At 44.7% G+C, this 26,677-nt stretch overlaps 2 protein-coding genes across 2 annotated transcripts; one reads left to right on the plus strand and one right to left on the minus strand.

The window, feature by feature from the left end:
* Nucleotides 1-430: 430 nt before the first annotated feature.
* On the plus strand, nt 431-19,404 carry PKN3 (protein kinase N3). Its single transcript, XM_069031889.1, has 22 exons — nt 431-578; nt 3,969-4,251; nt 4,789-4,937; nt 5,734-5,863; nt 6,030-6,181; nt 6,562-6,757; nt 7,055-7,243; nt 7,487-7,596; nt 8,075-8,218; nt 9,214-9,289; nt 10,725-10,911; nt 11,628-11,739; nt 12,562-12,638; nt 13,962-14,028; nt 14,591-14,682; nt 15,042-15,218; nt 15,307-15,369; nt 15,910-15,986; nt 16,485-16,627; nt 16,863-16,970; nt 17,529-17,609; nt 18,454-19,404. Exons 1-22 carry the CDS (start codon nt 555-557, stop codon nt 18,664-18,666), a joined length of 2,850 nt encoding a protein of 949 aa, XP_068887990.1. The 5' UTR covers nt 431-554; the 3' UTR covers nt 18,667-19,404.
* Nucleotides 19,405-20,207: 803 nt separating this feature from the next.
* ZDHHC12 (zinc finger DHHC-type palmitoyltransferase 12) lies at nt 20,208-26,671 on the minus strand. The gene is made up of 5 exons (XM_069032038.1): nt 26,084-26,671; nt 25,630-25,766; nt 24,611-24,697; nt 23,298-23,464; nt 20,208-22,160 (listed from the first exon to the last, which is right to left on the minus strand). The coding sequence occupies exons 1-5, from the start codon at nt 26,166-26,168 to the stop codon at nt 21,851-21,853; spliced, it is 786 nt and encodes a 261-aa protein (XP_068888139.1). The 5' UTR covers nt 26,169-26,671; the 3' UTR covers nt 20,208-21,850.
* Between the last annotated feature and the right edge of the window lie 6 nt (nt 26,672-26,677).

The raw sequence follows: 26,677 nt of genomic DNA on the forward strand, positions 1-26,677 counted from the left end.
ATCGCCCCGTTCCAGGGATGGGATCCAGGGATGGGATCCAGGGATCCCGTCCTAAGGAGAGCTGCACTTCGCTGGTTCCCCTACGGATAAAGGCCGGTCACGAGCCCATCTGGAGAACTGAAACCTGGGAACCACCCAATGGCCTCAGCACAAAGGGCCCCGGCCGGGGCAACCCGCGGGAATTTCTGCTCAGGGCTCCCAGAGGGACGGAGCGGGGGATCTGCCACTGTGCCTCCCGTCCCCTGCCTTCGGCACGGACCCGCAGCCTCTGTGCCACCCCGGGCACTGACCCCTCCAGCCTCTCCTTCCCCGGCGGGCGATGTGCGGTACCTCCGCGTCCGCGCGTTTCCCCTCGGGGCGCTGGTACCGCCTCAGCCGGCGGCTGGAGCGGCGGCTGCCCCGGGGCCGTGTGGGGAAGGGCGGCTCCCGCTCCTTGTGCCGCTCCCGCTCCCGAGGGCCGCCCGCCGGCGGCTCCCCAGGGCCGCCCCCGCGAGAGGGCGCTGGCGGCGGCCCCGGGACCGCCGAGTTTGAAAAGTGCCGGTCCGGGCGGAGCAATGGCGGCAATGGCGACCCCGCAGGTGAGCGCTGAGGGCTTGGGGGTGACAGCGGGGCGAGCTGCGCCTTGAGGGAGGGCGGCCCCCGCGCCCTTTGGGGTTCCCTGTACCCTTTGGAGGTCCCTCCATCCATCCCCCGCCGGGAAAGCACCGCACCCGGCTCCGCCCTTCGGGGGTCCTTCGTCTGGAAAGCACCGCTCCGCCCTTCAGAGGTCCCTCCATCCATCCCCCCGCCAGGAAAGTACTGCGGTCCAGCGCCCTTTGGGAGTCCCTGTGCCCTTTGGGGGTCCCTCCCTTCATCCCCCGCCGGGAAAATCCTGTGTCTCGCTCCGCCGGGAGCCCCCGCAGAGGCGGCTGCGGTGAGGGGCTTCACGCCGCTCCCCCTCCGCTGGCATGGCCGCGCCCCAAGGAAGTGGGAGAGGGTGTGGGAAGCTGGTGAGATCCCCTAAAAATGTCCCTCTTCGCCTCAGGGAAATGGAGTTCGGGCCAAGCTGGTGTCCGCTGAGGAAATCTCTCGGTGTCGAGGAGGTGTGGGAGGCGAGGCGGCTGCTAGGGCTGGCGCGGGGCCAGGAGGGCAGCCAGGCTCCGTGCTGGGAAAACATTCGTGTCTGGAACAAGCTCCCCGGAGAAGGGGAGATGTCCTGCCCTCTTCCCTTGAGACGAAAGTTTCAAGCCTAATCTGGGAAAGAAGGAACAGAGGGACCGACACAAAGAGCGCTGGCTGCCGCCAGACCGGGTTCTGCCCATTCCCGTGCTTCCTAGGCTCGCTGCTTCCCACCCTCAGCCTTGGAGCTGGGAGGGCTCCAGGCAGGACCACAAGTGCCCTTTTCCTACGTTAGCCGTGGCTTTTTCTTGTAAGGCATGAACGTGGCTGGCACAAGGCTCCCCGACGTGGGCCTCATCCCTACGGCACAAAGTTGCTGTGAAAGATGGGATTAAAGATGTCCTGGGAATGTTTGGGCTGCAGGGAGGATGGCATCCTCACCACTGGCTTATTAAATCAAATTATAAATCAATTTCTATGTTAGTAGTGAAAGTGTAAAGGCCAGGTCTGCTCTGGGCTTTGTGCAGGTGAAACTCATTTCCAAACTGGGCATAATTGATGGGATGGGATCTCCCTGGCTGCAATCCAAAGGATTAAGTGTAGCTCTGATACTGCTGGAATTTTTGCTAGTTAGAAAGCAGTCTGGACACTTCTGCGTGACACAAGCCTAGCAGAAGCCCTGGGTGAGCTCCGGCAGCCCCACTACAAATGCCAAAAGCAATCCAATTTCAGCTACTTTGGGTATTTCTTTGCAAGCTGTAAATGCGTTTCAGGATTGTGTTGGAGAATGATCTTCCCAGGGAACCCAAGAACAGCTGCAGCACAGGCTGTGGCAGTGTCCTGACACCCCACTGAAATTCCTGAGCCAGAAGGCAAAATGGATCAACCCAAATGCAAATTTGTCTTTCCCATGCTTCTCAAAAATGGAGTATTTTATCTTCCTGGTGCAAACAACACTGACGTTATGGCACCCTCTGATCCACAGAGGGGAAGATGGGGAAGTGAAACGTCATGGTTACATTCTAAATATATTTCGAAATTTAGCCTGCATTAACTGATATTCAGATTAGCTTTTGGCAGAGACTGATGGGGAGGAAAATTGACCTGAGAACTGCTGAAACTGTATCTGTTCTCTGAATCAATACCCACAGCTTCATATTCAGCACCTTTTATTGGTATTACTGTTGTACCACTGCTCATTCCTTTGCTCTGAGTGGATTCAGGGGGGGAATTTCTTACACCCATTTGCACAGTTTGGATAGAAGATGAATCTATGTGCTTTTATTAGTTATTTAAATGAGAATTGTGCCAGTCAAACTCCTTTTAGTAACTTGCTCCAGGCTGGATAAAGAACTTTTTGATTTTTCCAGCTTAGGGCTGGTAAAGGTTGCCTGTGACTCAGGAACTCCATGATTCAAGTTCTTCCTCACAAAACTTTGGATGTTTTTCAAAGCTCTGGCTTAGTTCCTGGCTTTACTAATTGGGCGAGAACTTCCTGGATTCAGGATGTTAATATGAACCTTTTTGTTTTGTTACCAATCTGATCAACTCCTATTTTGGCTATTGTGGCCAAAGCTTGTATTTAGGCCAACTTTTAAAATGGATTTTTTCCCTTTTTCTATGTGCTATTGGACTGAAATTGTAGCAAAAACTAATCAAGGATGTTTGGTTGGGTCTTTGATTAAGTAATTGTTTCTGGAGGAGGCTTTGGATGCACAGCACACTCTGTAAGTGTACTAATGTACGTGAGTAACACAAAGCCAGTGTGGTTTGTTGTTGGAAATGTGGTCAACCAGTGACACAGTGTGAAAGCAAGTCGGGGTTCCCGAACCCTGTCTTTAGGCACTGATGTGCTCTGTGATGTTGAGCCAGTTACTGTAGCAGTGCTTGACCATTTCTTTTGCATTTAAGCAATGGGTGTGAGTCATTAATGTGAGGTTATGAATGCCTTCATTGCTTTGGATGCCTTAGAGCTCCTCTTCCTGTTGAAGAGAGAAGCACAGGCTCTTGCTTGAATCTTTTCTGGTGTTGGGCAGCACCCTTAGGGATGCTTTGCAGCTCCTGTCTGAATCCAGTGTTTATTTGGGCAGTGAGATAAAACTCTGCTCTGCCCAATCTGGGTATGTCCAGAGTCTGTGACAGAGCAGCTCTGTCCAGAGCTGTTGCTGAGCCATATATCCCTAGAACAAGTAATATTGGAAATTATGTAAAACAAAGCCCAGGACAAGAGTGAATGCCACTAATGCTGCTCAAAATAATCAGTGTTTAACGTGGCATTTAGAGAACAGAGATCGAGATACTGCTCACCTTTCCAGGCACAGCAGACAGTCAGACTTACTCCTTTGCTTGTGCATTTGTAGAAACAGCTGTAGGGCTTGCATATTTCTTCTTCAGAGAGAACAGCTGAGGGTTAATACATGCTTGTGGCATTCCTAAAAGCTCTAACAGATTAGCTGAGATGTGTCTTTGAGCAGTCAGCATCAAGGCATAATCAGATAAAAATCTGTCTCTACATCATCATACTGGTAAAAGTTACTGTTGATCAGAACAACAGCAAATATTGGCTGGGCTTTGATACTTGAACAAAGATGTGTGTAGACATTAAATAACAAGGGGGACGAGTAAGATGAAGGTTTTTCTCCATTATGGTTTAAAACCAAATTAGGGCATGTTAAGATCAAAGTTGTGTTCTGTCCTCTGCAATTGAAATGTAGGTTTGTCTTCTTGAAAAATTGGTGAAAAGATTGACTTCAGAATTTCTGAGTGAAATGAAGGAGTGGAATCTTATGAGGATATTTCTGCTGTGTCATAAAAATGGTTGGCCACGTGTTATCTCTGAAATCCTCTTGCTCAATGCTCTTGGGCTGCAGGGCAGCTCTCTCTTGCAGCTGGGCAATGGAGTGAACTTAATGGATCCAAGCTTCCAGCAGAAACTGGAGGGTGAGAAGGAACTGCTTCGCCGGGCTATACAGAAAGAACTGAAGATTAAAGAGGGAGCAGAAAACCTGCGCAAAGCGACAACAGACAGAAAGAATCTTGTTCACATCGAGCACGTGCTCAAATCTTCCAACCGAAAACTGGAGCAGCTGCACTGGGAACTTCAGGAGCTCAATGCAAGGATTGTGATAACAGACAAAGAGGAGGGTACAACAGGTAGGTCTTGGATCATGATTGACTGGAAAATTCTGCTAGAGTGCTTCAGTCTCTATAGATACTGAATTGATATAGTCGTCTATCGAGGGCTCATGAGTAGTGGGAGCTTCTTGGTATTTAGCTGATGAAATAATCTGGGGTGTAAAAAGTTCAGAATGGGGCAATAAAGGTGAAAGGAGATGTAGGGAGAAAATCAGCTGAGAGTGGTGGGCATGGGCAATACTTAGGAGTAGGTTGTAGGTGGAATTGAGGTGATTTGAATAGAGTTTCTGGGCAGTTGAACATCCAAGTATTTTACAGGATGAATGAGTATAAAATTGGAAGAGTGCTTGTTAGGACAGGTTCACTGATAAATTAAGAAATATTTACAGATAGGAGTTTGAGCTTCATTTGAAAGTGTTTCCCAGTCAGTTTTGTAGACAAGACCTTTTTGTATCTTATTTTATAGCCTAACTTTCCTTTGCAGAGGAAATCTATAACCCAGTGAAATGAAACGAGACAAGATGACTAATGGTATTGATTGTGTTGTTTGTGCAGATGGATCTGTATCTCCAGATCCCTGCCTCTGGGAAAGAAACCCAGACCCCATGGCAAGGAAGGTGGAAGCTTTGAAAAAGCAGCTGCATGTTGAAATGAAAGTGAAACAAGGAGCTGAGAACATGATCCAAATGTATTCAACATCCAAGGTAAGCAGGAATAAAGAGCCATTTAGGAACATGGATTACTGGATCAGAATTTGTATTTAAAGTCCATACACAAATCTCTCTCCGATAATTGATGTGGGAGAAAAATTAGTTTGCAAAGTTTGTTTGCCTGAATCCTAGCTCTGTACTTTGATTCTCAGCATAATAACAGCACGTAAGGGTGGTATAAGAGGTACATGAAGTCACTGATGAGGAAAGAAAGCTAAGAAAGCATTGATGTTGTAACTGAGTTAGTTGGTGTGATGTCTTGATATCACTGAGTTGTTCAGGATAAAGCACAGCCTGTGGTATCTCTTTATGTGAGAAAAATTTTCAGAGGTTTACTGGATTCACATTCATCTCATTTTTTGAGTTTGGCATAATCATATTTAAAAGTCAAAAGAGAATTTAAAACATTTCAAATCCAAGCTTATTATGAAGCTTAATTCAGTAAGACCAGCTGTGTAAGAGGGCTGTGATATTTTTATTTGTTCAAAACCTCTGCTCACAGAACACTGTAAGCACAGTTAACCAGGGAATAACAAATCTCAGTGACTGCAGGGTTTGGTATTAACTGGGCATGTCCTTGACCTGTCCTTTCCCTCTGTGAATGGAGATCGCGATCTCAGAGTCCTTGATCCTCAGTGGTGCCTCCTTTACATAACCACTTGTGTATTCCATTTCAGAGTCAGTTATGACCCTTCATGCAAGTACCACCTCATCCTCATATGTGAGCATATCATCATCACCCATTTTTAGTGATCATGGTTCTCTCTCTGTATCTGATTCCTTTTGGCAGGAGCGGAAGCTGTTGGCTACAGCTCAGCAGATGCTCCAGGACAGCAAGACAAAGATTGAAATAATCCGCATGCACATTGTGAAAGTATCTCAGTCAGCAGGAGGGATGGAAGATACAGTGGATCCAGCAGGTAACATGCTTTAAGTAACTGATACAGCCCACAAGAGATGCAGACAGAGCCCTAAGATCCACAGTACTTGGTTGATTTTTGTCCTTGAAATGATGGAGCCCCTCCTTAACTAAAAACCCAATATATGCTAAACCATGACACCATGTTTTACCTCCCAAATGGCCAGTGAGGATGGGGACCACCATCAGTGCTTTGGAGCTGCGGATTGAGGAGCTGAGGCATCACCTGCGCATTGAGGCTGCTGTAGCGGAGGGGGCAAAAAACGTGTTGAAGATCCTGGGGGGGAGTCGGGTACAGGATCGCAAGTTTTTGGCTGAGGTAAGCAGACATTGCTCAGGCCTTCTTGAGAGGGTGGTTTCATGCCCCCACATTAGTGATTTAGCATGAATGAGCAGGGTTAATCAAGTTACTAATTCAGGAATTTCCTGTCTCTCTGTGGAGACAGACTGATTGGGATCACTTCCCTTCTAGGGATAGCATTCCTTGCTTTGGTGAAATTTCTCTGGAACCTCAGAAGTGATACTGATGGGGGTTCAAGCTCTATGGGAAAATATTTCATCTTTGTCCTGTATTAGCAAGATGTTGTCTTGTTGGGGTTTTTCTAAGCTTACTCTAGTTCATAAAGGATTAATAATACCTGGTCTGAGGCTCTACATGAAAAATTTCTGCCTGCTTTCTGTTCTCCTCCATACTGGTAGGCTCAGGGTCGTTTGCAAGAGTCCTCTCAGAAGATTGATCTGCTGCGCTTCTCCCTGGAACGTCAGCTCAGTCAACTTTCACCTGATCACCCAAAAAGAGCACTCATCAAACAGGAGCTAGTAAATACTTCCTCCCTGGGAGCCCAGCATGGCAGCATCCAACCCACTTCAGTCATCAAACCTACAGCCCTTACAGGTAAAGAAAACCTGCATGACATGTTGTTGTGAGGAGGACAGAAGGAAAAATGAATTCTATTTCTTCTCATCAATGTTATATGGACATTGGATTTGCTAGGAGCTGGACTTCTGTCTTCTGGGCCAGGCAGAGCTTTCTGAGCACACGGACTTGCAGTCTATTAATCTGGAGTCAATTTAAACTATTAACCATGAAATCATGAATCTGAGGAATTCTGGGACCTCTTTGAGGTCAGGCTGACTGGAATCACTTTATCTCTTACATAATAATATTCCTTGTTCTCCTAAAATTCCTCAGGAACACTGGAAGTGAGACTGATGGGGTGTCAGGATCTATTGGAAAATGTTCCAGGACGTTCCCGAATGACTAGTTCTTCTCCCATCTGTGGCAGCCCAAGCGATTTGAGGTCCCTTTCCCGGACACGAGTTGGCCTGGGCATCCATGGCCGTGGTGTTGCAGGAAAATACCGGAATGAAGAGCCATGTAGTGAGTACAGGGTTCCCTTTTGACCTGCTGGTGGCATATCGGAGCCAGGGGGCTTTTCACTGGGTCAGCCTGGTATGAGTGTTGTTATAAGAAACCTGATTGCTGCAAAACTAAGAGAGAGAATGAATTGCATTATGCCTGGTCCTCCCAGGACTCTCCTGGAAATTGGTTGGGATGTCCACCTTCAGCATGAGAGATTTTCTTTGGTAAAAGGTTATAATCCATGTTTCCTCCTTTGTCCAGATGAGGTCCTTGCTGTGCTCAAAGTGGACAATAAAGTGGTTGGCCAAACAAACTGGGGACCAGTTAATAATCAGGCATGGGACCAGAGCTTTGTCATTGAGCTGGACCGGGTAGGTCTACCCCAGATTCATGTGCTGTTTGTTTTTCCATTTAACCTTACCTGATTTGCTTGTTTAGCTGCCATTCCACTTAGCTCAACCCCGTATTGCTGCTGTCCCCGTGTCCTTTGATGTGCCAGTTAGCTCAGCCTTCCCCTGAAGGCAGAGCATCTCTGCTGGAGATTCAGCTTGAACAGCATCTGTTGTCCTTCTCTCCTTATCTGAGCAGTTTTATTTCATCTTATCAGCAAAATGGCTCTTGGGGATTTCTAAATGGGGAGTCAAGAGAGCAACCTCCAAGAAGGTCTATAGCTAAGATCAAAAAACATCAAAAGCAGGGAACAGAGGGACTAAAGAAGTTTTTTATGCATACTCTTTAGTTAACTGATTTTTTTTTTTTTTACAAATGCATGTGTCATTTCCAGAGCATGGAGCAGTATGTAACTATTCTGCCTTTGTTTTCTCCCCCACCATTCACTCATACCACCAGTCTCGTGAGCTAGAAATTGCAATTTATTGGAGAGATTGGAGAGAACTCTGTGCAGTGAAGTTTTTACGTTTGGATGATTTCCTTGATAATGAACGTCATGGGATGTGCCTCTCGCTGGAGCCCCAAGGAATGCTTTTTGCAGAGGTATAAATGTAAGCTTTGTTTCCTTTTCAGAGAATTCTGTCTGTTTAAGGTGTCTGCCCTGAAAGCAGTTTTTCAACCCAGAATACAAGGAATGGAAGGAGCAATAATCTAGAAGGGTAGAGTGATACCTGAAACCCTCTTGCATCAATAACCCATATAAGAATAAGGAACAACATGATATAATAGATGTGCATGTGCCACAGCCTGGAGTGACTCTTCAGCTGCTCTGCTGTAATTATGTGTGTGTGCTGTGAAATCAGTTCATTTTTATTTGCTTTCATTATGAGTCATCTGTGGCACTTTAATTAAATGTATGGCTTAATGGTCAGGACTGAATCAGAGGGACTTTAGAATCAGAGATCCAAACTCCCTCTGGCTATGCTTATTTTATCATCTTTTTGAGGCTAATAATAGTTTGAAGTACCATCAGTGTAGAGATCATCTTGATAATCCCTTAAAAGCTGCAGTATTTTCTCTTTTGTGTTGTGATGAAAGTTCCTGTGGTTAAGATTCCCAAGTAGGATCTGGACCTCATGTACCAAAATTTGCCTCCTCTCCCTGCCTTCTTGTTTTTTGTGGTTAGTTTGTGGTGGTTGGTTTTGTTTTTTTTTGTTTTTACTTCTGTGCCATGAACCACTATGTCTGTTATCCTACACATGGGTGTGTTCTGTATGCATGGCTTCACAAATTAGATAAAGTTTTTGGGGGATACAAATTGGTCTTAATTCTGGGATCCAGCAGGTAACGTGCTTTAAGTGATGCTGAGAGTTTTCTGAATTTCAGGTAGCAGATAATTCCAACCTCTAAACCCACAACTGAAGTAGCAGCTGATTATAGGGTGAATCTGTAATAGGAGAGTCTGGAGTCTGGGAGCGACTCAAAACTTACCAAACAGATAGGAGTGGAGAATTTGATGAGAAAACAGGCATGTGTGAAAACTTGGGTTTACAATTTAAATGGAGAATCCTGACAAATCCCTTTTGTTTCTTTGGCAGGTGATGTTCTGTAATCCTGTCATTGAGAGGAAGCCAAAACTGCAGCGACAGAAGCGCATTTTTCCCAAACAGAAAGGTGAGGTGCTGGAGAAGTGACTGTCCAGGGTGAGAGCAGGGGTTTGCAGAAGCAGGTTCTCCTGTCCTACTCAATCTGAGAGATATTAAAACTCTTGATAATTACTGTGTATGTGAAAGTTTGTTCAGTCACGAGGGCCAGGCAGTCTGGCTGCAGCACCATCTGTGATGTGGTATTGTGGTGTTGCTACTCACAATTAACATTGCTGGGAGGATTTAATTGCTAGTTATTTAACAGACTTCTTAGCTCTGGGGCCTCCAGCATAAGAAGGACGTGGACCTCTTGGAGCAGGGAGGGCCACCAAGATGCTCAGAGGGCTGGAGTCCCTCTGCTCAGGAGACACATTGAGAGAATGGGGGCTGTTCAGCTCAGAGAAGGCTCTGGGGAGACCTTGGAGCCCCTCCCAGTGCCTTAAAGAGGTTCCAAGAAAGTTGGAGAGGGATTTTGGACAAGGATCTGGAGTGTCAGGACAAAGGGAGGATGGCTTCCCACTGACAGGGCAGGATTAGATGGGATATCGGGAAGAAATTGTTCCCTGTGAGGGTGGTGAGGCACAGGTTGCCCAGAGAAGCTGTGGCTGCCCCATCCCTGAAAGAGTCAAAGGCCAGGTTGAATGGGGCTTGGAGCAACCTGTGATAGTGGAAGGTGTTCCTGCCCATGGCAAGGGGTTGGAATTAGATGGTCATTAAGATCCCAGTCCAAATCATTAAGATTCCAATCCAAACCATTCCACGATTTTATGCGAAGATCCAGGACTCAAACTGTACTAATTTAACCAGCCATGCTGTTACTGATGAACAGATGTTGGAAAGTTTTCTGGAAAACTCTGACTTACAGAACACTGTATCATGAACAGGCTACTGGCTGTCTATCAAGTTTCTAGAGCTGGCATCTCAGATTTATGAGATTTATGGACTGGAATAACTTGCATACTTTCTTATTTCTCTGCAAATTCTTTCTTGTGAAGCTGAATAAGGTGCAACTTTACACACTGAGCTTTCATGGCAGTGGGGATAAATGAGATTTTATATTTCTACTCTTCAGGATATAGTAGAAATAATGAAAATATCCCAAATGTTTTACTCTTTTTAACACATTTTTAGAAACTTCCTGTTAACAGGCTGCATCATTAAAATGTAGTGTTGAAAGAGAAGAAAACCTGACTTGAAGTAAAATCAATTTTTAAAGTTCTATTCAGTTTCAACTTGAGGATTGTTATGATATTATATGGAGCTGAACTTAGATTAAATAGCAGATCTGTTTCATCATCATCATTATAATCTTTATTCCCTGAATAAAAGCCCCTGCTCCCAAGGGTGAGATACCCTTTTGGGGTAACCTATGGGTGTTTGGTTGAAAACTACAGTTTAACACTACATGAGACTGTAATTTGTGTGTTGTAATCTCACTGGTGTTTTGACTCTGACTCCTCCAGGGAAGGAATTTCTCCGAGCTCCTCAAATGAACATGAATGTTGCAGCTTGGGGTCGCCTGATGATGAGTTTCCTCCCTCCCTGTAGTTCCATCAGCACTCTGAGTCCCCCGCTTAATGATCCCAATCACACAGACTTTCCTCCAGTTTCCCCACAAAGTCATGGTGATTCAGTGTCCAAATTGAGTAGGTGAGTGATGTCGTGAGTGTAGTTGTGTAACACTCTGGAATGGGTGTAGGGTAGATCTTAAAATTCTGTTGCACCTCACTGAGGTGGAGGAAGACACTGATGAGAAAAATGTATCTGTCTAAAAAAAAAAAGATGTACAGTTTCTGTGCTCTAAAGGAAAGAAAATTCCATTCATTAAATGTCTTCACCAGTACAAAGCTGATCTATGCCAGGTCACCATGTGATTGTTGTGATAAAAATGCACTCTGCTTTCATGAGTAAAGTTGCACTCAGAATGGACATAGCTGAGATTTTGAATGTGCTATAGAAGAAAATTTCCCCCAAAATAATTTTTTTTTTAATTGAATCAGTTGTTCTCTAAAGAGCTAATTCCCACTGATGCGCAGGACCTAGGAAAGAAAAAAAAAAGACTCAGCTACTGTGTTGCTATTAAAATCAAGATTTCCTTTAAATTCTTGACTTATTTCTATATACCTGTGTTTCATTAATTTTATAGCATCAGAGAGCCAGTATTGGAATGTGAGTCTAACCAACTTTTAGTTAATTTAGGAGAGAGTATGTCTTGTTGGCACTTCAGAAACTCTTTGTGTGAGTCAGGGAGTTCTGTTGTCCAGTGATTTGGACTGAGCTAACACAGCAGAGGTGATGCAAAGGTGTCTGTGTACAATGCTCTGCCCTAAGGCAAAATCTTCTTCAATTCTGTCTTACAAATGCAGTGACTTCCCTGTGGCTAAGCTTACATTTGTTGATGAAGCACCACCCAAGCCTCCACGCCTTTTTCTGGTGGCCAATACCAAGGAATCAACACCATCTCCTGCAGATTCTCCGGTAACCATCTGGGCTAATTGGGAGAGTTGTCTTTGCTGGCTGGTGTGCTTTCAAGGCTCTGTTCCTCTTTATTTGTTACTGAAGAAATTCACTACACTTTAGGCAGGTGCCTCATTAGCAGGCTGATCTCCAGGGATTCAGAATCTAGTGAGCCATTTTGGCATGGAGTCCTCAAAAAGAGTTGCGCTTTTTTTCCCCCCTCTTTTTTTAAAATTATAACTTGCTTTTCCTGGAGAAGCAAAATGGGAGGTAGGTCAGCATTGGGAGTTCAAGGCAAGAGTACAGAACAGACTGCACAGAGGAAGCAGGGAAGGAGGGTCAGCAGGCTTTCAGGAGCAGATGAGGTTCTTTGTCACTGGGCAAAACCAAGAGCAGCTCTACTTTTCTGACGGGAAGGAGCAGGAAAATTGATTTGAGCAGTAAAATGACCTGTTCTACCATATTTTACCCTTTCTCATTTGACTTTTGCGATAGAGGGAACTGCATTCTTTGATCATTGTGACTCTTGAATAGAAGACTTGAATAGAGTCTTTCTAGAAAATGCCATTTTCTAGGAAGGAAATGTTCTATCCTAGACTTTTAAAAGTGTTTGTTTTAAAAGATTTGACCCTATAAAAATTATTGTATGTGGAAGTAGTTTTGTGTGCTCATAGATAATCTCTTTTTATGCTACTTACCTCCAAGCAGAGGCAATGACCATCTGCAAGAACTAGTCTATGGTTATGCTGGATCCTGACAGAGGAGAAAAGTTGGATACAGGTGTTCGGGTTAGACTTGGTGATTTCAGAAGATGGCCCACTGTATTTTTCTTTCTCCTCCTAGTGCCTGAAGAGGCTACATGTTGAGGAGAAGTCTTGCAGCTCTCTTGTAACAGGATTTCCAATCCCAGCATCTCCAAGGTAACTGGATAGCATGGGCTGTCTCAGGTCACAGATTAAAGACTCACTGCATTGAAATTTTTGAGCATGAAGTCTAATTCTGCTCAAGGTGTGCTTTGGTTTCTCAGCAGCAAATTCTTAATGCTGAGTGTGGACAACACAATGAAAAATCTGCTCTGAACTTCACTTGTCTAAATGTCTGCCATGTCTTATGTCCTCATTAACCCGAATAGTGAGCCTATTGATAGATTGTGCACTGCAGTGTAAGAGGTGATTTAGTGGAAGATAAAGTAATTTAGCTGTCTTCAAGTGCTTCCTTGTGTTTGAAGTATTATGGTGTAGTATATTTAGATGTGTCTGTGTTCTAAGTAATACATTCCAGAACTACTTTTGGCATCCCTCACACTCTTCTATTTCTATTGATTTGTAATACATTGTCTCTCATTACGATGGGAGACATAAAACAGGAAGTTGATTATAATCTATGGTACTTATACAGACACATTTTGTATGTACAGGGATATACAGCAGTAAATATACCCAAGACAAGTCAAAAAACAGTTTACTATTGTTGAACAAAGACTGACTGAAAAAGCAGGAATGGCAAAATCTTCATCGACAGATACTCAGCTCTTCATTTCACTTACTGGAGGAGTATGGAGTGTCTGTTGCCTTTTAAAAATGATCCTGGGATAAAGCATTTAGTGTATGGATAGTTTTGTTGTTGTTTTTTTATTATTATTATTTACTAGCAATTCTCTAGCCTGAGTTTCCTTGATAACACCTTGTGGCTGACATTACATTCTATGGCATCTCTTTATTCAGCTGTTTTCTTCCAACAACATATTGTCTGTTGTCCCAGTGTGTTTTATTTCCAGTTCCAGTTTCCATTGAGAATGTCTATTCTTCTTACACCCTTGTCCTTCTAGCACTGTAGGCATGTTCATGTCTGATTACAGTTGCTGCTGAGCCTGCTCAAAGGAGCGTAGGTGAAACTGAGTTTTACTACCCCAAGGATGGGGGTGGAGAGGAACTAATCCTGTTATGGAAAGTAACAGAGAAAACAAGCCTAGAAGAGTCAGAATTGTTTCTCCTGTTGCTAGTACACATGGAGGTCAGACTGCTGCCACTGGGAGCACTTTCCTTACATCAGGGTTACCTTCTTCTTTCTTAAGTGGCAGAACAGCAGCACAAGCTTTAGTTGTCAGGACTAGGTGAGGAGTGGTTGGCACAGCTGTTTGCTTTCCTTCTTGCCATACAGAGCTTCTTTCCTTGATGCAAACACGCACTCCTTTGTTATCTGCTCATGCATCTCTTGGGTACCGTCTCTTTGTTTTTCTGCAGGAAAAGGACAGTTCAGCTTGAGGATTTTCACTGCATCGCTATGTTGGGCCGTGGCCACTTTGGAAAGGTAGTAGAGAAGTACACTGTGGAGGAGGGCAGTGGTTGTGACAATGGGGCTCTGCCTGGGGGTCTGAATAGAAACACTGCAGTACAGGAGAGATTTGTTGCAGTGCAGATACAGAACAAACCCAGCCCAGCCACACAAGCAGCTGATAACTCTTGTTAACCGTCAAAATTCCTGAAGATTTGTGACTTCAAAGCCTGGAGAAAGCTGTCCTGAGAGTGCTAAATCAAAGCACACCATTACCATTCCTTTCATGAGGATCACTAGTGGAAGAGCTCCATTCCCAAAACTGTGCATAGCTCCTTCTGTGAGAACTCTGAGGTGCTCCTAAAGCACTGGGCCAGCTGTGATAGTACTGTTTGGGAGAAGGACATAACTTACACTGACATCCTTCTGGACTGCTGCAGCACAAGGAGCAAAACAGAAGTGCTCCGTTTCTCAAGTTCCTTGAGTTTGGTTTTGAGGATGACTGTCTGGAGTTGATGGAAATAGTTGGCATCAATTAAAGTAATCCGATAAGGAAATACGAGATTGTTTGAAGTACAGCTTTTCTGTTGTCTTTCAGGTACTGCTGGCCCAATACAAGGCAACTGGGAAGCTGTATGCCATCAAAGCCTTGAAGAAAAAAGACATTATTAGGAGAGATGAAATTGATAGGTGAGCTTTGTTTAGAGATGGTACTATTGCCAGAGGCTACATTACCACAACTGTAATCAAATGTTAGCAGGTACAGTGTGTACTGGTTGTGGTACTCTTAAAGTTAAATGTGACCTTAAGACTTGGATAACTAAAATCAGAAATAAGGAAACTTACAATGGTGTCTAACTTTTGTAAGAATGACATCTGAACAACACTCTAAAACTCAGGGTTTGGAAGTGTGTAAGTATTATATTAGCCCTCCCTTTTTATTTCTCTGACTTAAGATGTGAAGATTTTCTTCTTGACGTCCTCTCTTTCTCAAAACAGTCTGTTGAGTCTGTTTAATGCTGACATTTTCATTCTTTGAATCCTGGCAGCTTGAACTGTGAGAAGCGAATATTTGAGGTGGTCAATTCTTCTGATCATCCATTCCTTGTGAACATGTTTGCGTGTTTCCAGACCCCTCACCACGCCTGTTTTGTGATGGAATACACTCCAGGTGGGGATCTGATGATGCGCATACACGAAGATGTCTTTCCCGAGCATATGGCACAGTGAGTTAGAATTAGTCTTGTCTCCAGGCACTACAAATTTTTAACTTGAATCTCATCTTATTTCCTGATAACTATTTCTGTCTTTCAGGTTTTATACAGCCTGTGTAGTCTTGGGGCTCCAGTTCTTGCATGAGAAGAAAATTGTTTATAGGTAATGAAGTAGAGACTCAAGTATAAGACAGTTCAGCAACTTGAAAGTTGTTTTTTCCTGTAGCTGTGTCTGGAGCTCACTCTCTTGCTGGGGTTTCTAATCTTTCTGCCTGCCTTTATTTTCACTGTCACTATCAGCATGTTCATCGTGTTCACAGTAGAGGAAGTCACCTAGAAGCTATTCATCTGGCATGTTGCAGGTGATTAATCCTCTGTGGCATGTCAATACATTCTGGGGGGCACCTGTAGGTCACTGCTTTCTTTTTCACTGGGATAGTCAGGTAATTTGTCATGCTGTTGTGGGAGCTCTTTTCCAGATGAATAATTCCAAGATGTTTTGTGAGCCTTTTGTTTAGGGGAAAATATTGATCAATTAATGGGATTCTTCCAAATAATGCACTATTAAACAAAATGTAGACTTTACTCAATCTAGATTTTATTCTCTTTATTAACATCTACCTTCTCCCTCTTGCAATAAAACATGTTGGGTGGCAATCCTCAGTCTTCATCCACTGTTTTCTTTCATCTCCTTTGCCTGCAGGGACCTGAAGTTGGATAATCTCCTTTTAGATGCTGAAGGATTTGTGAAGATCGCAGATTTCGGTTTGTGTAAGGAAGGTGAGTAACTGGGGAAGCTGAAATTGAGCCATCAGGATCAGTTTAGGATCTGGGCTTTAGTAGATGTTTGTGTAACTTGCATTAATCCTCATTTTAAAGATTAAAACAAAACCAAAAAACAAAAAAAAACCCTCACCTATCTGGCCATGATGAATTTGGGAAGAATACCTTGTTGTGTAATCTTCAGGAGACTTACAAAAGCATTTAAAATGTGCTTGTTTGTTCAAAGGAGCCAGAATAGAGGATAGTATAAAACATGTAGATGAGTAAATGAGCAGTGGAACGTGCAGGAAGTTCCCTTGGTTTTGCCGTTTGTTTAAGCATTGTCTGTGTATTTGTTATGTGGAGTTGTTGGGGACCTCAGGTTTCACACTTCTCACTGGCAATTCCCCTAGACCAGGTAACAACATCAGGTGACAAACTACAGCTTTCAGGAGGCTGCATCAGATCCATTCAGAAACGTGTACTGGATTTTACCAAAGTGTCCTTTTCCTTCAGGAATAGGTTTTGGAGACCGGACAAACACCTTCTGTGGCACCCCTGAGTTTCTGGCCCCAGAAGTGCTGACAGACATCTCGTACACGCGGGCGGTGGACTGGTGGGGCCTGGGTGTGCTCATTTATGAGATGCTTGTTGGTGAGGTAAGGCCACCTTCCCTCAGGGGATCTCACTAACCAGGCTTGGGGACCTGAGGTACCTGAGGTAAAATTTTGCTAAATGTAGCCAACTCTTTATCAGTACTTTAGTTACATTTCTCTTATTCATAGTGCTTGCCAAACAGTAATTAATCCATGCAACTCCCTGGTATTCTCATGCTTATTTAATAGTGAGAAATGGGTGCTATGTGGATTAAATAACAGAATGTCCCAATTGCAGTCACCATTCCCTGGAGATGACGAGGAGGAAGTCTTTGACAGCATTGTCAATGATGAAGTCCGGTATCCACGATTCCTTTCCACTGAAGCACTTTCCATAATCCGTAAGGTAAAGGGCTTGATGGGTCTCTGGGAGCCTGAGGAATTTGCATTTACTGTGTAAGTGGATCCAGAGGGACTTGACTAGGATTGTAGAGCATTTGTGTGTGTAATCTAGGGCTGCCTACATAGGCAAGGAAATATTTAAAATTTGCACATATTTTCCCTTCCTTCTCTTTACATAAATGTAATCCTTCTTTGTAAGGATGACTAAGCAGGCTGCTTACTGTTCCTGCTAAGTATGGCACAGAGAAGTGTTGATTCAAGGACAGGAATGTCAGAGCAATTCAGTGGAGATGGCTGGATTCAGTTTTTAATGTGACCCCAGAGTCACAGGTGCACAATTAAGCTGAGATGCTCCGTGCAGTTTATGTCAGGTATCTTATTGCTGTTGGCAAATTGTTTACAAGGAGCTAGGTCTGAGCTGTTCCTGGCAAATGATGACCTTGGTGCAAAGTGAGAATGCAGAAACACTGAGGGATCAGTCCACCTTTCTTTTTTCTCTCTGGAACATTATTTCTGTCCATTCTTGTTCCCATTGTTTCATTTTGAACTGATATTTCTGCAGCTGCTTCGGAAATGTCCAGAGCGTAGACTGGGAGCAGGGGAAAAAGATGCAGAAGAGATTAAAATTCAGCCCTTTTTTAAGGTAGGAACTTGCTTTATACCTCTCCCTTATTTCTTGTGTTTGAGCTGAGAGCCATTTGTTCTCTGTTGGTATTGAGGCTTATTTTCATTTGTTATCAGGGTATTCTTAATGATAGCTTCTGTTGCACCTCATTGCTCCATTCAGGAATATGTGTTTCAAGTCTTGCTTGAAATGACACCCCCCAAGTCTGTTTTCTGGGATCTTTATGCTTCCAGAGCCAGTTTATTTCTGATTGTGCTGCTTCTATGTACAAATATATCTTACTTCAGAGACATGAACAAATACTCCTTTTAAAATCAAACTGCAGCATCAAAGATGTTATCTAGTAATGACAGCAGCTGTCAGTCAGTCTTATTTGATCACCTGCATTTGCAGGATACACATGACTCTTAAGAGAAATGGAGGTTAAATTGCTTTGTGTCAGGGGTATGTGTCTGTTCCAGGTAAAGGTGCTGTCATCCCTCTTCATTATTGCTCATCTGCCAAAAGTTTTTAGCCTTATAACTCTTGTCTGGCTTTGCACTGGAGCAAGAAAAAGAACTTGGATGTCAACAGAAATTGCTGGGATCCACAGATCCACCTGGCCACAGCTGAGCTGTAGTTTTGTCCCTCCTAAATACAATTGTAGCTGTAAAATACACTGCATGGAATCTCTGCACTACCTCCTATGCTGTTTGTTTTGGGCCTTTTTTCAGTTACCTCTTTTTTTTTTTTTTTTCTTAATTAGTAGAAGTAAGACATGTTGCAAATTATCTGTAAGGGAGGCTGCAATTCTCCCTCTGACTTTCTCATTTCATAAATAATCTTTGTGTCAATCTGGCCTGTTCCCTTCCTGCTCTTACAGGGAATTGATTGGGATGCCTTGTTTGCCAGGAGGCTGAAGCCCCCCTATGTGCCCACGTTAAGAGGTCCAACAGACATCAGCAACTTCGATGAAGAGTTCACTTCCCAAAAGCCAATCCTTACTCCTCCTGAGGAGGTTTCTCTCCTAACCTGTAAGGAGCAGACTGTCTTCAAGGACTTTGACTTTGTTTCCAGACACCTTTTAGATGTGTGACTCCTGTGCTATAAAAACATGAAGAGATTGTTACCACCTTGAAAGAGCATAGAGAAGACTTTGCAGGGCCAGTGGAAAAGCCAACAGGATTTGTAGTACAGGTAGTGCTGATGGCCCCAGGATGAGGTGCCCTGCAAGCTGAGATAACCTGCCGTGGGTTTTCCAGCCTCATTTGTTGGAAGGATACTGGATGTCAATTACCTTTAAGGAATAATTAGTGTTTGACTGGATGTATCTTCTTCTATCATTGAATGTAGATGAAATTTGGAATTTAAGCTGGACTTGATGAAATCAAATCATCTCTGCAACCCAGGTTACTCTTTGCAAAAGCCTAAGTAAGTAGTGTGACTTCTGAAGTTGTAGCATAGTAGGGGAATGGCCACCTCTCACTCATTTTCTAGAGATGCAGCATTCCTTCCTGGTAATGATTTTATGCCATTTCCCACTCATTAAAATGTGTATGTCAGACAAGGAATGGATTTTAACACTACCGAGACAATGATGTTTGATAATGATCCAAGTCATTTATTGGAAGGAAAATAAGTCTTTCTACTCAAGGATGCCAACTTTTATCTATTGTTTTTAATGATATCAAACCCCACAGCTTTGCCTGTTTTTTTCTTTTTTGAAAATAAAGATACCTTTCCATATAAAAAATACTCAGCTTTTCATCTCCTTTGTGTCAGTTGAATCTTTCAGATCAGGGCTAACCAAAATGCTCAACAGGCAGGATTTTAGTTTTCTCCATAAATGCCAGTAGTAATATTTTCCTTCTTTCTTCCTTCTCACTCAGGTTGTCTGTGTACATATTGCACGGTGTCATCAGCTGTCATATACCAATGACTGCAGTCAGGTTATCTCTCCACAGATTTTATCAGTGTATATATCCTGTATCATTTTTGGGGACAGCTAAGTAATGACAGCCAGTATTGGAAAATCAATGAGTTAAAGGGGATTTCATTGCCTCGTAATCTATCTTGTAATTATACTTGTTAAGATACATTTTCATATCTTAAATTCATAATGTTAGCTCATTGGGCAAAAAGGGGAGCGTTTTTAGAGATAAGGCATCTGATGCAAACAAGGACACAATCATTGCTCTTTCACTTTGTCTTCAGATGGAGACAGGAGTGGGATTAAGGCAGCTGTGCTGTAGCTGGAGACAAGGATCTAGGGAATTGTTAAGTCAAGGCTGGTCCCAGTGCTTCAGGATTCAATGAGGTAAGAGCTCTGTTTGTGCAAACCAGGGATATTTCACACTCAACCCAGATTTCCTATTTTCAGAGCCAAGTATAGCTGCTTCTGAAAATTCCCATGTGCAAAGATCCTTTCAACCTCCCGCTCACCCTGGCAGTGCACTGGCCTGTTTGGAGCAGAATACACATTTTCCTCACTCTTGTTTGAGTGGTAGCATTTGCTGTTGGCCCCTATGGTGTGTTTTGTGGCTTTAGTTCAAGGCCACTGTGGAGTGGGAGGTAGCACAGTGGATTGTTAGCACAGGTAAACATAGAACTTGGGTTCAAAGAGAGAGGCATAGAGAATTTAAAAATGCATGTTTCATATTTTATTTATGAAATTTAATGTAATTTATGGTTGAGTAAAAAAAAAAAGATAAATTAACACCCAGGTGCATTTTAAAGAAATACCAAACAGAGCAAAACTGCTTTGAGCTGTTGTACTTGCTGATGAACTTTCACTTGACTGATACCTGAAAAACCAGGAATTGCAATGTGACACATGATCCACACTTTAGCAGGTACCACAGCAACACAAGCAAACGGCAGAATCCTTCTGAACAGTGTAGCAGTGTTACAAACACAATCCTTAGTGTTCTGATTTCCCTCTGACAGAGCTGCTACCCTGAACAAACCAAACTCTGCAGATTACAAACTCTGGAGCCGGTCAAAAAAGGGATCTTTTGCTGCACTTAAACTGCTTTGGGACTGTTGTGTGGTGCTAACTACACTGTCTTTTCATGAGTGTTCATCAGCTTTAAACCCTGAGTGCTTCTGAGTTGGTGTTAATTCCTGATCCAAGACAATTAAGGCACAAGATAATTTTAACTAATTTTGTTGTGCTGGTTTTTCTTGTTTTGCTTGGTTTTAACAGAAAATGGTCAGGACTAAAATTCACACCACAGCCTTTTTTGTTTTAAAGCTAAGATCAGTCATCCCAAACTTCCTTTTAGTTCCCCTTGGAAATCTGAAGTATGACCTTTTATTTCAATGGAAAACAAGTCTTCTTGCTGCTGTCCTGAAAGCTGTCAGCATTTCTCATCTCAGTTAATCAACCAGGACCTGGCAGCTTTCCTCTTGCATTGAAATTGTATTCTTTTATTAAAGTGTTACTTGAGTTAGGCATGAGGTACCCACCTCTGCTACTGCTTCTCTCCTGAGCTACAGCAAAGGCCTGAGCACAGTGCAGAAATAACTCAGTAGCCAAGGATTACTTTTCTGTCCAAAGAAAAGTGATGGTATCATTCTTCACTGACTTGATTCAAAACAGTGAATTGTTAGCAGCATCATCAAGTTAAAAAGCTGTGAGGAAGCTACTCAGGGCATCACAAAGTACAGGTTAATTATCTCATAAGTTTAACTGGGTGTCTTACAGCTCTTTCTCATGAACATTAACAGTATTAAGCCTCAAGTCTTTGTGGAAAGCATTAAGTTGAGGCATGTGGACAAAATAAAATTTGCTTTTGACTCTCTAAATGTTTACTCAAATATTTCTCTTACATGCCTGATGCTACTGCAGTTCTCACAGTCAGAACTAGGCTGAAAAAAGGCCACAGGAATTACACTGGTCCTGGCTGGTTTTATCTGTAATTGCTGCTGTTCCCTAGCAGCAAAAAGCAAGGGAGACCTTGGAGAAGAGAAGTGAACACGAATACTCACACTAATCTTGCATTTCTTCTGGAGAGATGTGAATGCACTTAACAAAAGGAAACAAATTTAGAGATACTTAGTCTGAAAATCAGCTCTTCTGGCTGGATTCTTGCTTTTAACAGTGTTATTTATATTTTAAAAATATCCCTGACTCTCCTTGAAATGTAATTTGCAGATGAACAGGTTGTGGAGCAGGTTGCCTAGTCCATGATGTATTAAAGTTCAGTGCAAGGAAACAGCAGCCATTGCATTAGCAAAGCTTTACCCAGCAACCTGCCAGGTGTGTTGGCACGCTGGGACTAGACAGGCTCACTGTTCTTGTGAAAATAGATTTTCTCCCATGCAGTGAGGTGGCGTGAACAGAAGAATCTCCGGAGATTGTGGATTATCCCTTGGTCAAAGGGGTTCTCCAGCTCAGAGTGCCGCAGGTAGGAGATGCGGTGGTGTGACATGAACTCCCAGGTCGTGGTGTTGCATGAGATCAGGTACAGGTGGGAAACAAGCAGCAGCAGGACCATAATGGTGAATATGAATATCAGAAGGAAACACACAAGGAGGAAAATGTTGTGCTGCAGCCACTCCCAAGATTGTTCAAAGTAGAGGCCTGACCTTTCAATTCAAACAGAAATAAATCTGCAGTTCACAGAATCACCAGGTTGGAAGAGACCTCTAAGATCATCGAGTCCAACCCATGCCCTAACACTTCAACTAAACCATGGCACCAAGTGCCACATCCAATCTTTTCTTAAACACATTCAGGGACGGTGATTCCACCACCCCCCTGGGCAAGACAATTCCAGTACTTCACCACTCTTTACATGAAAAACTTTTTCCTAATATCCAACCTGTATTTCCCTTGGTGCAGCTTAAGACTGTGTCCTCTCGTTCTGTCAGTTGCTGCCTGGAGAAAGAGACCAACCCCCACCTGGCTGCAGCCACCTTTCAGGGAGTTGTAGAGAGTGATAAGGTCACCCCTGAGTTTCCTTTTCTCCAGGCTAAACAACCCCAGCTCCCTCAGCTGTTCCTCATTGGGCTTGTGTTCCAAGCCCCTCACCAGCATTGTTGCCCTCCTCTGGACGAGTTTGAGCATCTCAATGTCCTTCCTGAACTGAGGGGCCCAGAACTGGACACAGCACTCAAGATGTGGCCTCACCAGTGCTCAGTACCGGGGAAGAATGACCTCCCTGGTCCTGCTGGCCACACTCTTCCTGATCCAAGCCAGGTGCCATTGGCCTTCTTGGCCACCTGGGCTCACTGCTGGCTCACGTTCAATCGGCTGTCAACAAGTACCCCCAGGTCCCCAGGTTTCATAAACTAAACAAACCTGATGACTTATTTAAGTTTGATTCATAACTAATGAGCTGCTGATAATCCTCTACTACAGAGAGTTAATATACTATGAAGTCCTGAGAGAGTGTGCCATAGGGATTGGAATCTAAATTTAGAAGATGCTGGTTCCCCTGGCAGCTGTGAGACACAATCAGCCTGGGTTAACTCCTCTCCTGAACAGCTGGAACCCTGTTGGAGTTTCCAGCACTTGAATAAGTAAACAAAGATCATGTTACAGTGACTGAAGCAAAATGAACAATGAAATCTAAATTATCAGATTCTGCTCAAGATTAGGGGGCTCCAGGATGCAAGAGAGGGTCCAAAGCCAGTCCAACCACTGCTATGTTCTATGCCAGCCTGAGGAGCACCACAACTTTCAGCAATCTCAGAGGTCCAAATGCCATCTCCCAGCCTTACCAAGCAACATGGCCTCCCCACAGCAGAACCACAAGCTGCACACTCAAGTAGACGATGAAGAGGGGGTGATTCCTTTCTCCTACACAGTTCTCAAGCCAGGGGCAGTGATGGTCGTAGCGCCGCACGCAGTGCTGGCACAGCTGGCAGTGCCTGGCCCGCAGGGGTTGCTGCAAAACAATCAGAAAAAGAATAAACTGGCTATAGTTCATGGCTGTCCCACTCCTCTTTGGTAGAAGAGAACATCATGCAAATCTGTCTTTCTCCACAATACTGTCCCTAAAACACTCCCTTGTGAGACAACAGCACATCAATATTGCTAAGACAAATCAAAGGGATTGTGATTCTCCTGGTCAAGACCCCAATGGATGGGAATCAAATTAAGTGACTCTCCCACACTCCTCTTACCTACACATTTTCTTTATTATCTACCTATTACAGGAAGTCCAGCGTGCCAAGGAGGGAGACAAAGCCAATCAGTGTAGTCAGGAAAGCATGAGCACAGCATTGAGGTGAAAAACTAGGACCACTACTATCAAACAAGAGTGGGCAGGGATGGGATGTTTTTTGGGGATGCACAGAGAAGTGCCTCTATGTGAGTACAAGATACTTGCACAGAAAACAGCTCAACTGCCAGGCACAGAGAAGGTGAAAGACCTGGCTGAGAAAAGTAGTGCTTCCTAGGATTTGTCCCCTGCAGTGTATAAATGCTTTGCCAGCTTTTCCTCTTGCAATAAGCTCATTCCTCCTGATAGATACTCTTCAGGAATTTATGGAAGCTGGGGTAATGCTTAATTTCATTAAACTGATAAGGATCACTCTGAAACCAAGCCTTTCTAGGCTTTCGGCAAACTATTTTAAGAGCTAATTTCATTGCTGTAATTTTTCCTTCATGGTGTCTTTTATCATTCAGGCCAATGTTTTGTTGTTTTAAGGCCTCTGAACAAGTTCACAGCAATGAGCAGTTCCCACATGTCACACTCAGCTGCCTTTCTGACTATCAAGGTATTTTCAAAATAACTTCTTTGACAGTACTGCAGAGTCTGGCTGACATGGCAGTAAGAATATGGAATACAATCTTCTCATGGCAAAAAAAAGATTCTTGTTTCTATAAGCCAGCAGGAACTTGTTTCAGCCTTGGTAAACTGGCCTATGTGCCAGTGTCTATCACTACTACTTGTGTAGCTACACAATCTGCCCTGCCTCCTCTGAGCAGCAATGACAGACCAGAAAAACACCAGCAAAAGCAGCTGAAGAACAATGTAAGCTTTCAAATCACTCATCCCTTCCTCTTCCAGCATGTTCTGGATGCCCACCTTCACCAGGCAGTAACCACAGCGCCGCAGCTTAATGTCACCTGGAATCTGAGGGATCACCACACCTTGTCCTTTATCCTCACCTTCCTACAAAAAAGAGAAAGGGAGGGACTGAGGAGAGTTCCTGGGCTGCTGTCTCGGCATGACTGAGCCATCCTGCTGCATCCTTTTACTTGACAGTTACACAGTGCTTGTTATCTCTCTCCTTAGGAAGGTTAAAGAAAATAATTCCTTAGAATTCCTACAGAAGCTGCAGACAGTTATGGTACAGTGAGAGAGAACAAGTTACTGTAACCCTCCAAAGAATGTTTGCACAGAGGCAGAAATAACTGTGGACAAGATACACTCTGGGACAAAACCAAGGTTACACTTCACTTCTAAACACAGTAACAGTGTCTTTTCAGTACGAGCAGTGCTACTCGGTCATACACAGCCAACACTGACATTAATGATGGATGACTAAGATTGATAATGCTTATTGTCCTACACAGTCTGTAAAGCAGTGAACCTCAAACTTAACTATCAGTTACTGAAACTTTGCATCTCCATTTACTTCACTGTAACTTGTTTGGGGACGTGTCCTCTGAGAGGGCAACAAATCTATAAAGAGTTCAATAAATAGAGCTGCAGAGAGCACTGTCTGCCAAGCCTGCCCTTCAGTTTGGGGTTTTTTTTTGCACTTGTAGCACTTATCAGTGGTTATCATAAAATAGGTCATGTATACATTCCACAGGGCATTGCAGCGTCTGCTCTAGGAGAGGACTTGGGCTCAACTGGCACAGTCACGTACAAGGGCAGTGTGGTGTGAAAGGCACATTTAAAGCCTGTAAACCCTACTGCTATTACAAAATACCAGTGTGAGACAGTCTGTCCTCATCTCCAGCGATCTGTGCATGTGTCCTTCATGCCATCACAACAGAAACTGTGTCAGATTGCTCTTATCTACCAGAGTGGAAAAAGTAGAAAAGCCTATAGACTTTACAGCTACTCCACTTTGTTCTATTCATGAAGGGATTTACCTTCACTTCCTCTTCAGGCTTAACAAAACCCGGATCCATGAGAGACACCTTGAAGTATAGCAGGACCGAGCATAAAACCAGCAAAACGAAGATCAGCGGCTGCAGCAGCTCCCCGCGCTCCTCTTGCTTGTGCAGATCTGAAAGGTACCCAAAAAAGACGGAGAGCAGCAGCTCCTTGTGAAGAGTCTGGGATTTTTCTCTCTGGCCTCAGCAAAAGGGTCCCAAATCTATGAAGAGGAAACGGGGAAAGACCAGGCGGAGAAAGAGCGCGGGGCGAGAGAGGAGAGGCTGAGAAAGGGCTCCCCAGACCCCCCCAGCCCTCGGGGCACCCCCGGGCCGCGGATCGCCCGTGTCCCGCAGGGGCCGCCCGGCCCGGCCGCGATCCCCATCCTCCGCCTGCCCCCGGGGGCGGAGCGGCCCCGGCCCGGCCCCGGCCGCCCCCTCCCCGCCTCACCCGTGCGGTGCAGGAGGAGCCCGAGCGCCACGGCCGCGCTGAGGGCTGTGTGTGCCGCCCGCACCCAGTGCCCGCCGGGGCCCATCGCCGTCCGGCTTCACCGGCTGCGGGGCTCCGCCGGCCCGGAAGGCCTCCGGGCAGCGGTGGCAGGGCCAGACGGGACACGGGCAGCGCCCCGAGGCGGGGCCAAGGCTGCCCGGCCCTGCGCGGGAGGCTCCGCGGGGATGTGCGACTCGCTTCGCTTCGGGCCCGGGCTCTGCTGTGTCGGGCTCGGCACACGCCGTGAACCGGGGCCACCCGGCTCCTTTCGTCCCCCACACCGCCCCGGCTTTGTTGTGCGCTGCGAGTCGGCCCTGCGGGGCCTTTCCCCGAGGAGTGTGTTTTCCCTGAGCCCTTCCCGCGTGTCCTCCCTCCCTCGCCCCGGGCTCTGGAGCGCAGGGCTGGGCAAACTGTCCAGATCCTCCGTTACACCGGGGCGGACACTGCTGCGTGCACGGAGCATGGAAGGGTCTGGCAGTGATGGGTCGGGCAGCAGGTGCCGTTCAAAGGCTCCTCGAGGCGGTTCCCGAGGTGCTGCGCTGCGTTAACTCTGCT

This window comes from Aphelocoma coerulescens, chromosome 17 (assembly GCF_041296385.1).
Source record: "Aphelocoma coerulescens isolate FSJ_1873_10779 chromosome 17, UR_Acoe_1.0, whole genome shotgun sequence".
NCBI lineage: Eukaryota > Metazoa > Chordata > Aves > Passeriformes > Corvidae > Aphelocoma > Aphelocoma coerulescens.

Bases quoted from the DNA above. Each gene is read 5' to 3' on its own strand.
- PKN3 (XM_069031889.1), top strand. From the start codon at position 555: ATGGCGGCAATGGCGACCCCGCAG. The intron at 5,864-6,029 runs GTAACATGCTTT...CCAAATGGCCAG, and splicing joins AGATACAGTGGATCCAGCAG to TGAGGATGGGGACCACCATC. The intron at 7,244-7,486 runs GTGAGTACAGGG...TCCTTTGTCCAG, and splicing joins CCGGAATGAAGAGCCATGTA to ATGAGGTCCTTGCTGTGCTC.
- ZDHHC12 (XM_069032038.1), bottom strand. From the start codon at position 26,168: ATGGGCCCCGGCGGGCACTGGGTGCGGGCGGCACACACAGCCCTCAGC. The intron at 25,767-26,083 runs GTGAGGCGGGGA...GGTACCTTTCAG, and splicing joins GCTCCTCCTGCACCGCACGG to ATCTGCACAAGCAAGAGGAG. The intron at 22,161-23,297 runs GTAAGGCTGGGA...TTGAATTGAAAG, and splicing joins TGGGGAGGCCATGTTGCTTG to GTCAGGCCTCTACTTTGAAC.